Below are 12279 nucleotides of genomic sequence, written 5' to 3'. Positions count from 1 at the left end.
TCCACACACACACACACACACACACACACACACACACACACACACACACACACACACACACACACACGATTGCTTGAGCTGCATGTCTTCGGGATGTGCGAGGAAAGAACCTGGAGGAAACCCGTGTAGATACGGGGAGAACATGCCAACTCCACACAGACTGAGCCGGCTACGAACCTACACCAAAACAGCTCACTCGGTGTGAGGCAGCAGCGCTACTCACTAATGCTGAATACTGAAAAATTAATCACCAAATACATTTATTTAGCAGACACTTTTCTCCGAAGAAACTTCCAATGAACTCTAGTGTTATGAGCCCACACACCTTATTCACCAAGGTGACTTACACTGCTAGATACACTACTTACAATGGGTCACTCAGCCATACATCCGTGAAACAGCATGTCTTTGGGAGGAAACTAGAGCACCTGGAAGAAACCCACACAGACATGGGGAGAACATGCAAACTCCACACAGACTGAGTAGGGAATCAAACCCACGTCCTCTCGCACCACCCAGGTGCTGTGAAACAGCAGCACTACTTGCTGTACCACTGTGCCACACAAATATATGAAAAGTTTTAAAATATTTTTTCTGGAAAAAGCATATGTATCCATAATTTACTCACATGAAAAAAAAATCTTGCCAACATTACATACACACATACATCTTGTCTGAAACCACTTGTCCTGAGCAGGGTCATGGTGAGCTGGAGCCTAACCCAGCAACACAGTGAGAGACAGCAGCACTACTTTCTGTGCCACCGTAATCACAACAGAGCAAGAAGTCAATTACATTCATTCATGTAGCTGACACTTTTCTCCAAAGCAACTTACAATGTTAAGGTTACAATTATTTACTCATTTTTACAGCTGGGTAATTCCAATGGGACAACTTAGGGTAAGTACCTTACTTAAGGATACTGCAGGCAGAGGTGGGACTCAAACCTGCAACTTTTTGATCCAAATGCATTAGAGCTTACCACTACACTACCAGATGTCCCATGTAGTTTCATTAAAAATAAGTGGAAATTGACTCAAGTATTTGGTCTCCACATTTATTTCACTGTTAATATTACAAAACCTTTGTTTATGATTCAGAACTTAATATATCCTTTTAAATGATAAATAGAAATGGCCTTGGCAAAATTATTGACACCCCAGATTCAATATTTGGTACCAAAGTCTGTGGACAAAATATCTGTAGTCAGGCCCTTTCTACACACATTTTGGCCCACTGTTCTTGTGCAAACTGTTCCAGATCTTCCATATCAGAAAATTTTCTCTTCCCAACTGCTGTTTACACCACTCTGTTAAATTTTTCAATGGGATGTAAATCTGGACTTATTGCTGACCACTGCCGAACAGCATTCTGAGCTTTCAAAAAAGTGTTCTGTGATGTTAAAACTGAAATTAAATTTGTGGAAACCAAATCATTTTGTTAATTTCAATCTATTTTTAGAGAAAAATTGTTACAGTATTTGGAAAAAATGCAAGCGTGCCATGCCCAATATTCAGCCGCAGGGGGCGCGTTTTCACATTGTTGTTCTTTAAAGCCGCAATGAAACTCCTGTCACTTACGTTATGTTTGTGCATAATCAACTCATTTATTGATCAGCTGTTATTATTTTTTTTATGATACTAATCTTTTGTGTATCAAAACTGAAATTTCGGGTGGAAGCATTATGAACATTTCAAATGTTTATTTTTCTTATTGTTTCAGGCAGTTTCTATCGAGCAAACATCGTACTTTTAATATACCGGCTATATGAGATATACTGTACAGCGATACGCCGAGAAGAGAGGGAAAAGTAGCCCGATAGCCCGAGTGAATGCGGGCGGAGGGAGACGCAGTGAGTGGAGAAGCCGTGTTACCCAGTAACTGCAGCGGAGGAATCGCAGCTTCTCCCTCATTGGTCCGTTTATTGGAGTCGCTTCACTCAGCGCGTTTCCTAAAGCGCCGGCACCGCTGCTGCTCAGTACGTGTGAGTCGGGAGAGACTCTGTCAGAAGCTGAAGGGTCGGTCTGTGGTCCCCAGTTCGCGATGAGCTTCTTTGTGTTTGTCGCTCTGCTCTTCGGGGCTCTTTGCGTCTGTTCGCGCGTTCAGGGTAAGAAGTTTAAAAGTGTCTCCAACACTGGTATAGCCGCCAACGACACGTGTCGTGAGCTAGCCTATGGTTTTCGCACTACAATTTTATATAAGTTTATTCAGTATTTCAACTCAAACTGTGTCGTAACTTTACGAAATAAAAGCAAATGCAGTGGTATATCATATATGTTGCTGTTATAATTTTCTGTGAAGACAGTAGTAGAACAGAAGAAACGTGAATGATGATGTTTCTCTGAGTCTTGAGTGAGATAACGAAATGTATTTTTCCCGATCATCATGTTCTCTCAGCCCATATAGATATAAGTGTTGTTGCCTGTCAGACCGGTGACATTTACCCTGAGGCTGAAGAAGAACTGGATGGAGATGAGCTGATGTACATCGATTTTAAAAAGAAAGACTGGGTGGGCACAATGCCTGACTTTCTTCAGCAGTGGTCAGGTGAAAACATTGTTACGGGTGCACTGGCAAACTATGAGGTTTGTAAGAACAACCTGAATGTGAGTATTGAGGTTGAAAAGCTACCTGAAGAGATCGGTAAGATTTCCTTTGTTTCTTTCACACAACGCACCTGAACTTGACCTTCAAAGCTGTACTTTTATAACAATAATTGCGTTAAAATTAAGATTTAAGGACAAAGGATAGTATTATTATGAGGCCTAAGCAAAGTGTTGGAACTGAAACGGAAAATAATTGACGTTTTTCCCCAGGCTGATGTACAAGAGACTGAAAATCAGATAAAACAAATTATTAGATCGGATTTTTATCTCTAGAAATAATCTTTAAAAAAATACACACACACACACACATCTTCAGAACCACTTGTCCCATATGGGGTCGCGGGGAACCGGAGCCCACCCGGCAACACGGGGCGTAAGGCCGGAGGGGGAGGGGACACACCCAGGACGGGACGCCAGTCCGTCGCAAGGCACCCCAAGAGGGACTCGAACCCCAGACCCACTGAAGAGCAGGACTGTGGTCCAACCCACTGTGCCACTGCGCCCCCCATTTTAAAAAAATATTCAAATTAAAATACTCTTAATTAGTGGGGGGTGCTGTGGCGCAGTGGGTTGGACCACAGTCCTGCCTTCCGGTGGGTCTGGGGTTCGAATCCCGCTTGGGGTGCCTTGCGACGGACTGGCGTCCCGTCCTGGGTGTGTCCCCTTCTCCCTCCGGCCTTACGCCCTGTGTTACCGGGTAGGCTCCGGTTCCCTGTGACCCCGTATGGGACGAGCGGTTCTGAAAGTGTGTGTGTGTACTGTTAATTAAGATTTTGTTTTTAATTATTAGGATTTGAACAATTAACACAAATGAGTATGAGAAAAAGTTAAATTAATATTAAGATGCTCGCTATAACTCCGGAAAGCTCTGCCAGGTTTTAACTGCAGCCTCCTGTTCTCACTACTGATGCTATGTTGCATGTGGTCAATTAATTCTCCAGGGTTGCTATTCACTTCTGATTTCCATTTTTTAAATAAGTGTTTAGTTTGGTATTTTTTTTTTTTAACCTTTTTCCACAACTTTTGAGACTTATTGCAAGTTTTTGTAGAAAGTTCCAGTCTGTTTTGTCTTTTCCTGCTAATGCTGAATTTTCATTTTGCAGCACTGCCTTTGCATTTTGCTTTGTGAAATCTTGTTCAGATTTTAGTACTTGATATTTGGGAACACACAAATTATGTTTGTGCTTGATGGTGAAATATGCAAATATGCTGAGGTGAAAGGGAACATTCCCTAATTATGCTTTCTATTTGTTTTTTCATGGGAAATATAACTAAAATTTAATATGTTAATATACTTTTTAAGTAATTTTGGAGGGCTCTGCATTGATACCTGATATAGATAGTGTCTGTAGCTAGTGCTTGAATAATAAAATCCCTTATGTACAAAATTAGGCTTTATTTCTACACAATATAACTATTTTTATATGAAGAGGCCAGTCTTCACAGGCTCTGCCCTAACATCATCTTACAGGGAAAACCAGAATTAGGTATAATAATTTGCCATCATAGAATAATTAAATTCCAGTTATACTCACATAGTCAATTTCATTAATGTCTTGTCCTGGTAAAAGTCACAGCTGTCCAGAGCGTTTCCCAGAATCACTGGGATGCCGGTTCACTTTAGGGTAGCCACACATGCTCACACTCAATCACCCATTGATATGCTAGGGGAAATTTAGAGACCCAAACCACCTGAACTGCATGTCTTCGGACTGTGGGAAGAAACCCACACAGACATAGGTGCTCCGGTTTCCCCTCACAATCCAAAGACACGTGTTTCAGGTGAACTGGTGACTAAATTTGTCTGTAGTGTGTGACTGTTTGTGTGCCTCTGTGTGTATGGCTACTGGATGCAATGGACTGTTGTCCAGTCCAGGGTGTTCTGTCCTCAGTCTTGTGCCCTGTGCTTTTGGGATAGGTTCCAGATAGTGAAGGATAGATACTGAGTTATTAATGATTCCAGAGTTAGTTTTGACTTATGTCGGAGACTCTTTTTTTTTTTAGGTGTTTGTGCTTCCATTGCATTTTTGATTTCCTCTTTATCTATTCAGTCAGTGTGTTGACCCACTAACAAAAAACAGAATGATACTTTTAATAGCAGCCTTCAAGTTCAAACTGTTCATTATAAATGTTTATTTAGATTTGAAACCCAGAAGATGTCTGTTTTCAACTGACGTGAACATGGGTAAAACAATGACTAGGATATACACTTCTTATACATTCATCATTCAGACTCTCTGTGAGTTTAAACTCTATTTCTGTTTAACAATTACAGATCCTCCACAAGCCACAATCTATCCCAGAAATGATGTTTTACTGGGAGAAAGAAATATACTCATCTGCTTTGTGAACAACTTCTTCCCACCACCTGTGAAAGTGAAGTGGACTAAGAATGATGTGGAGGTGACAGAGGGGGTCACTCTGAGTCGCTACTACCCCAACAAGGATTTCACCTTCAGACAGTACTCTACTGTACCCATCACCCCACAGGAGGGGGATGTTTACTCCTGCACCGTGGAGCACAAGGGGCTTCCTGAACCTGAAACCAGGCTCTGGGGTAAGATTATCTTTGTCAGTCAGCTTCCTTCTTCTTGTACTGGTGAGGGTTGCAATGGGTATTTTGTAAAGTCAGGTATTTTGTAGTTGAGTAAAACATCTGAATAAACACACTTCAAAACTTTTTACCGTAGTTATTTCTTTCAGAAAAAAATCCATTTGTTGTCATCATTTTGTTCCATCTTTCTATTTTCAATAAGCACTTGTCAGTTTCATGGTATGGGGGTCTGAAGCCTGAGGGCGGACATGGACAGGTTGGGACACCAGTCCATCACAGAGCACACACACACACATACACAAAATGTCTACAACCGCTTGTCCCGAGTGGGGTCACAGCGAACAGGAGCCTAACACAGGGTGTAAGGCTGGAGGGGGAGGGGACACCCCGAGGATGGGAAGCCAGGCCACTGCAACACAGGGCAGTCACTATAGGCAATTTAGAATCACCAATCCACCTGAACTGCATGAACTGCATTTGTCTTCTGGATGTGGGAGGAATGCAGGACATTTACATTTATTCATTTAGCAGATGCATTTTTCCAAAGCAACTTGCAATGTTAGGTTACTTACAATTATTTACAGATTTATAGAGCTGTGTAATTTTTACTGGTACAATTTAGAAGTATGGTACTCAAGGAACAAAAGAGGTGGAGGTGGCATTTGACTCAGCAATCTGCTGGTCCAGTAGTACCAACCACTGCAAACACATGGACAACATGTAAGTATTACATAGACTGACTTGTATTAGAACCTACAGTCAAACAGCTCAGGTGTTGCAAGGCAGCAACACTGCTCACTACCTGCATTTAGAATAAATATGAATATGCAGTGGACTGTTTTGGTTAGGTAATACTGGATTTCTGAATTAAAGTAAATAATTGCCATTCAATACTGTAATAGTAATTCATTTTGTAACTATTCGTAAGGGTAGCACATTGAGTAGGGCTGCTGCCTTACAGCACCTGGGTTGTGTGGAAAAAACATAGGTCTCATCCCTGCTCAGTGTGTGTGGAGTTTGAATGTTTTCCCCATTTTTTCATGACTTTCCTCCAGATGCCCCAGTTTCATCTTAAAGACATGCTGTTCAGGTGGACTGGTGACTCTAAATTGCCTGTGTGTGTGTGTGTGTGTGTGTGTGTGTGTGTGTGTGTGTGTGTGAGTGGCTGGATACCCTGTGATGGAATGGTGTCCTGTCCAGTGTCCCCCCTCTTCCTTCTCCCCAATGCTTCCAGGATAGTCTCCCGATCACCGCATTCCTGCTGTTTTCAATAATAAAGCACAGTTATGCAGGCAGAAGCTAGGATGAAGTATAATGACTTTTCTCTAAATCAGTTTATGTTAAGGTTTTAGAGTACTTACCATGATGTACCTGTATATACTTCTAAATTCCCTTGCAGCGCTTTCTTAGTTGTAATTAACACTTTAATATGTCAAGTTTTGTACATAAGTACCAAAATGTTAAACCTTTGCAAATGGAATATTATTATTGCATATATTCACAGTGAAGCGGGTGCGGTGGCGCAGTGGTGCAGTGGGTTGGACCGGGTCTTGCTCTCGGTTGGGTCTGGGGTTTAAGTCCTGCTTGGGGTGCCTTGCAACGGACTGGCGTCCCGTCCTGGGTGTGTCCCCTCCCCTCCAGCCTTACGCCCCGAGTTGCCGGGTTAGGCTCTGGCTCCCCGCGACCCCGAATGGGACAAGCGGTGCAGACAGTGTGTGTGTGTGTGTGTGTGTGTGTGTGTGTGTGTGTGTGTGTGTGTGTGTGTGCGCGCGCATATATGCATATATTCACAGTCAAATATTTAAATGAATTGAGGATTAGTTCATTTTTTTCTAAGACAGGCTCATTGTTATTGGAACGCTAACTTAATTTACATTTATGCATTTAGCAGACACTTTCCTTCGAAGCGATGTACAGCTCAGAGTAAACAAGTTTATTCATCAACAAGCAAAAGAACTTCAGAACAGACAATTATCAAAACATTGCTTGCTTGTTTGATACATTTTTTTTCTGATACAGACTACGTTACCTGCCTATAAATGTAGCATTGATAGTAAATGTAGGATACACATAATTACAACAGATGGTGGCGCAGTGGGTTGGACTGCGTCTTGCTCTTGGGTGGGTCTGGGGTTCAAGTCCCACTTGGGGTGCCTTGCGATGGATTGGCGTCCCATCCTGGGTGTGTCCCCTCCCCCTCCAGCCTTATGCCCTGTGTTACTGGGTAGGCTCTGGTTCCCCCGTGACCCTGTATGGGACAAGTGGTTCAGAAAATGTGTGTGGTGCTGGACTCATTTGGAGATCAGGATGGAAATGGGCCTGAAAGAGATGGGTCTTGAGACATTACAGCCTCATTCACAAGAGTTTAGAAAAACAGCCATCTTTAAATCCTTTACTCTATCCTTATTTAAATCGTACACCAGGTTACCTGTTCTTTTGTGTCAGGAAAACATTTTGTAGGTTAAATATGCTTCAGACAAAATAGCACACAGCGTTTGTGGATGTAAGAAGAAAATATGTAGCAGTCACCATGTTTAACATTTTTCAACATCTACACAGCTTGTCAGCTGCAGTAGCTAATTCTTTATTAGGCATGGTTTAAACGGCAGTAACTGTGTGTTTCACTGTAGCTTCCTTTATATCCTAAAAAGTAAAGACAAATTTTTAAAGTGTCCCCATGCTTTTTTTTTTGTTTGTCCTTACAGAACCAGAAATTCAGGAAGTGTTGGACATCAGGAAGACCATCTTTTGTGGAATAGGACTGACCCTTGGTTTGTTGGGAGTCGGAGTTGGAACCTTCTTTCTCATAAAGGGGAACAACTGCAATTAAAAAGGTTTGTAGCATTATGATCGGTATGGTGGCACAGTTAAGTAGCACTGGTGCCTTACTGCTCTTGAACTGTGAGTGTGGACATGAGTTTAAATCTGGATCTCCCTGCATTAGTGGGAGTTCCTTTCCACAGTCTAAAGACATGCTTCTGACTGAACTGGTTACTCTGTATTTCCTTTAGTGTGAAAAACTGTGTGTGGGGGGATTTTGCTGCAAGGGACCATTCAGGATGTGTTCTGCTTCACACTACATGACTCTAGAATAGGTTCTAGACCACTGCAGCCGTGAACAAAAATTCAAATGATATACAGATAGGAGAAACAAATATCAGGAACTGAAATTTTATTGAAAGTATTACATTTTAATGCAGTTATTTTGTGTTGCAGTAATTATGTAATTTAATGTGTGGACAAACATTAATCGTACTCCAATGTGCAAGCTGAGATCGAAATCCTTAACGTAGCTACTTGTGTGATGTACGCTGTTTCATATGGTGAAATGTGAGAAATTGACTGTTCTCTGGAATCACATGTCTGCATTTAAATCTCTCCTTCTATTGATGTAATGCACTGTTTGTATTGTTCTCTGAGATGTACCTCACTTTGGAGAAATGAGTAAATGTAAATTTTGATATATTTACATTTATTCATACGGGGGGCATGGTGGCACAGTGGGTTGAACCGTGTCCTGCTCTCCGGTGGGTCTGGGGTTCGAGTCCTGCTTGGGGTGCCTTGTGACGGACTGGCGTCCCCTCCTGGGTGTGTCTCCTCCCCCTCTAGCCTTACGCCCTGTGTTGCTGGGTTAGGCTCCAGCTCCCCACGACCCTGTATGGGACAAGCGGTTCAGACAGTGCGAGTGTGTGTAAGCAGACATTTATTCATTTAGCAGATGCCTTTCTCCAAAGCAACGTACATCTCATAGAAAATGCAATTTGTGCATTACGTTAGGAGAAAGAGAGATTTAGATGCGGATGCATGATTCTTAAGTACAGTTAGTTTCTTTCACCATATGCACCAGTGTTCATCATGTGAATAGCTGCATAAAACTTTATCAGTATATCTGATTCCTAATCACCTTCCTAGTAATTTTTTTTTTTTTTTTTTTTTTTTTTTTTTTTTTTGAAATACATGTAAACATTTACGTTACATTACCGGAGTAGCTGCGTAAAGCATTGATCCAGGCATGATCTTAGTTATAGAGCATGAACGTTTATACTGTACATGAACTTAACAGATCATGGGCGAAGTGAATCTGGAAGAGGTGACTTTTAGGACCCTTTTAAAATGTGGACGAAGATTCAGCAGTTCTGAGTGAGAGGGGGAGGTCGTTCCACCACAGTGGAGCCAGAATCGAGAACCTCCGTGCTTTACCTTCTGTGCGTGGGACCACCAGATGGGCAGATGTGTAAGAGCGTAGCAGTCTGGGTGGGGTGTAGCGAATGATCAAGTCTTGTAGGTAGCTGGGAGCAGTTCTGTTGATGCATTTCTAGGCAATAACCAGGATCTTAAATTTGATCCAGGCAGTTATGGGAAGCCAGTGCAGAGAAGGAAAAAGAGTACAGGAGATACATGCGAATGCTTTTGCAAGTCAAACACAACTCATGCAGCAGCATTCTGTATCAGCTATAGAGGTTTTATGGCAGTAGCGGGAAGGCCAGACAGAGGAGAGTTGCAGTAGTCCAAACGGGATGTCACCATGGCCTGGACAAGTAGTTGGGCAGAGTCAGTTGTGAGGTAAGGAGGGATCCTGCGGATGTTATGCAGGGTGTATCTGCAGGTCCGGGTTGTGGCTTCGATGTGCTGAGAGAAAGACTTGAGTCAATCATCCCTCCTAGACTCTTAGCTGAGGAGGTATGCAAAATGAGTGAGTTGTCCAGTTTGATCAAGGGATCATGACAGGAACACAGGCCAGCTGGGAGGTGTAGGATCTCTGTTATGGAGAGTCCATGTAGAGAGATGTCTGACAGGCAGGCAACGATGTGTGCAGAAATGTCTGATGCTCCAGGTGGAAAGGAGAAGAGCTGGGTATCATCAGCATAGCAATGGTATTTGAATCCATGGGAGGCTATAACCAGGCCGAGGGAGGAGGTGTAGATCAAGAAGAGCAGAGGACACAATACCAAGCCCTGCGGGACACCAGTTGAGAGAGGCAGAGAGAAGAACGGGAGCCCCCCCAGACCACTTGATAGGATCTGTCAGATATGTAGGACACAAACCATCTTGGTGCCGCTCCTTTGATCCAAGCTGACTGAGAGAAGAGTAGAATCTGGTGATTGACAGTGTTGTAGACGGGTTGAGGAGGATGAGGACCGAGGAGAGGAAGACTGCTTTAGCCGACTGGAGAGCATCGGACGCTGCCAGCAGCGCCATCTCTGTGGAGTGATCAACTTTGAATCCAGACTGATATCCATTGAGGAGATGGTTCCAGGTGAGGAATGCAGATAGTTGATCACAGGCTGTTCATTCTAAAGCTTTAGACAAAAAGGACAGAAGGGATGCTGGCATATAGTTTTGGACTGAGTTAGGATCCAGAGAGGGTTTCTTTACCAGAGGTGAAATTAGAACAGTTTTGAAGACAGATGGTAAGCAGCCAGAGGAGAGTGAGGAGTTGATGATCTTAGAGATAAAGGTGGAGAGTTGTGGGGAGATGGTCTGTCGGAGTGAGGGTGGGATCGGATCAAGTGAGCAGGTGGTAGCTCTGTGTGATATTAGGAGGGTTTAAGTTACAGCAGAAGGTGACAATGGGTGCACAAGGAGAGGGATTAGCGGTGAGGCCTGGCTGGAAAGAGATGAAAAAATGATTGGAGAGATGCTGCAGAGTAACAGATAGGACAGGACAGCCACAGTTACAGGAGAAGACAAGGTCAAGGTGATTGCCAGCTTTGTGAGTAGCAGGGGACTGGGACAGGGAGAGGTCAAAGGACTGCAGAAGCAGCAAAATGCCAGTTGCTTGAAGTCACCCAGGAAAATCAACGGAGTATTGTCCCCTGGGAGAGAGCTCAACAAGATGTTGAGGTCATCCAGGAAGCAGCCTGGAGAACCAGGAGGGCGGTACAGAACAAACACAACAAGAGTGACTGGGGCAGTGGTAGAGACAACATGCAATTCAAAGGAAGACAGGTCATGCATGTTTCTTTGCTATTCGCACCAGAACCAGCCAGTTCAGCGCCAGTTTCTTCCCCACAGTCATCACCCTACTGAACTCTACACTTCACTGTTAGGTCACTGATGTCTCACTGACATTTTACTGTTTTTTAATTGCTTGTATCATTTTGCGGTTTTGCTCCACCTTGTACTTCAAGTGTTATCTCTATATAATAGTATTAATTCTAATTGTAAATAGCTGAATTCATAGCATGTTCTAGTTATATGTATGTATATGTACATATGTGTATATATGTGCATATAATATGGATAAATGTATATATTTATATTTATTTATTCATATATATAATATGTATATCTGTACATACATGGTGCATTATCCCTGCTACTGTTGTACATTCTCTACAAATATTTGTATATATACATTCCTACTGCTACCTGCTCCGTAAAAGATAGATAGATAGATAGATAGATAGATAGATAGATAGATAGATATTTATCTTCTTGCTCTGTTTGAATTCTGAACAGTTTTAATACTTTTTTTAAATTGTTTTCGTATAGTTTTCCATGAAGACTGAACACCAAGACCAGGAATGGGGATGTGCCTAACATTACTTCTGTGTCAAAATTTGTTTTAATTTTGAAGATATGTAGAGTTTAAGAATTTTTATTTCCATAAGATATTGTAATTCATGGCATCCTATGACATCTGAAATCCAAACAAAACTGAAATTTTTCATAAGATTCATATTAGTATAATGAATATTTGAACATTTGTGCATTGGAACCTGAATATATGCAAAATATAATGATTTTGTGTCAGTTTTATTAAGGCAAACTGAGAAATTGCATTAACTTCAGCAATATATACAGTACTTCATAAAAATGCAAGGTTTTGTCTTGACTAATCAAGGGGATGTCAAGCTGAGTTTTTTTTTTTTTATTTTTAAGATGTGCTGGTAGAAGGGGGGTGTGGTGGCGCAGTGGGTTGGACCACAGTCCTGCTCTCCAGTGGGTCTGGGGTTCGAGTCCTGCCTGGGGTGCCTTGTGATGGACTGGCGTCCTGTCCTGGGTGTGTCCCCTCCCCTTCCAGCCCTACGCCCTGTGTTACCAGGTAGGTTCCGGTTCCCCGTATGGGACAAGCGGTTCTGAATGTGTGTGTGTGTGTGTGTGTGTGTGTGTACG

General features: G+C 42.4%; 1 protein-coding gene across 1 annotated transcript; it reads left to right on the top strand.

Moving 5' to 3' along the window:
* The first annotated feature begins 1970 nt into the window (after positions 1 to 1970).
* LOC108934045 (H-2 class II histocompatibility antigen, A-U alpha chain-like) lies at positions 1971 to 12080 on the top strand. Its single transcript, XM_018751532.2, has 5 exons — positions 1971 to 2107; positions 2398 to 2643; positions 4882 to 5163; positions 7866 to 7994; positions 11656 to 12080. Exons 1-4 carry the CDS (start codon positions 2044 to 2046, stop codon positions 7988 to 7990), a joined length of 717 nt encoding a protein of 238 aa, XP_018607048.2. The 5' UTR covers positions 1971 to 2043; the 3' UTR covers positions 7991 to 7994; positions 11656 to 12080.
* Positions 12081 to 12279: the final 199 nt, after the last annotated feature.

Source organism: Scleropages formosus, chromosome 18 (assembly GCF_900964775.1).
Source record: "Scleropages formosus chromosome 18, fSclFor1.1, whole genome shotgun sequence".
Taxonomy (NCBI): Eukaryota; Metazoa; Chordata; class Actinopteri; order Osteoglossiformes; family Osteoglossidae; genus Scleropages; species Scleropages formosus.
This window is presented reverse-complemented; position numbering and strand designations above follow the sequence as displayed.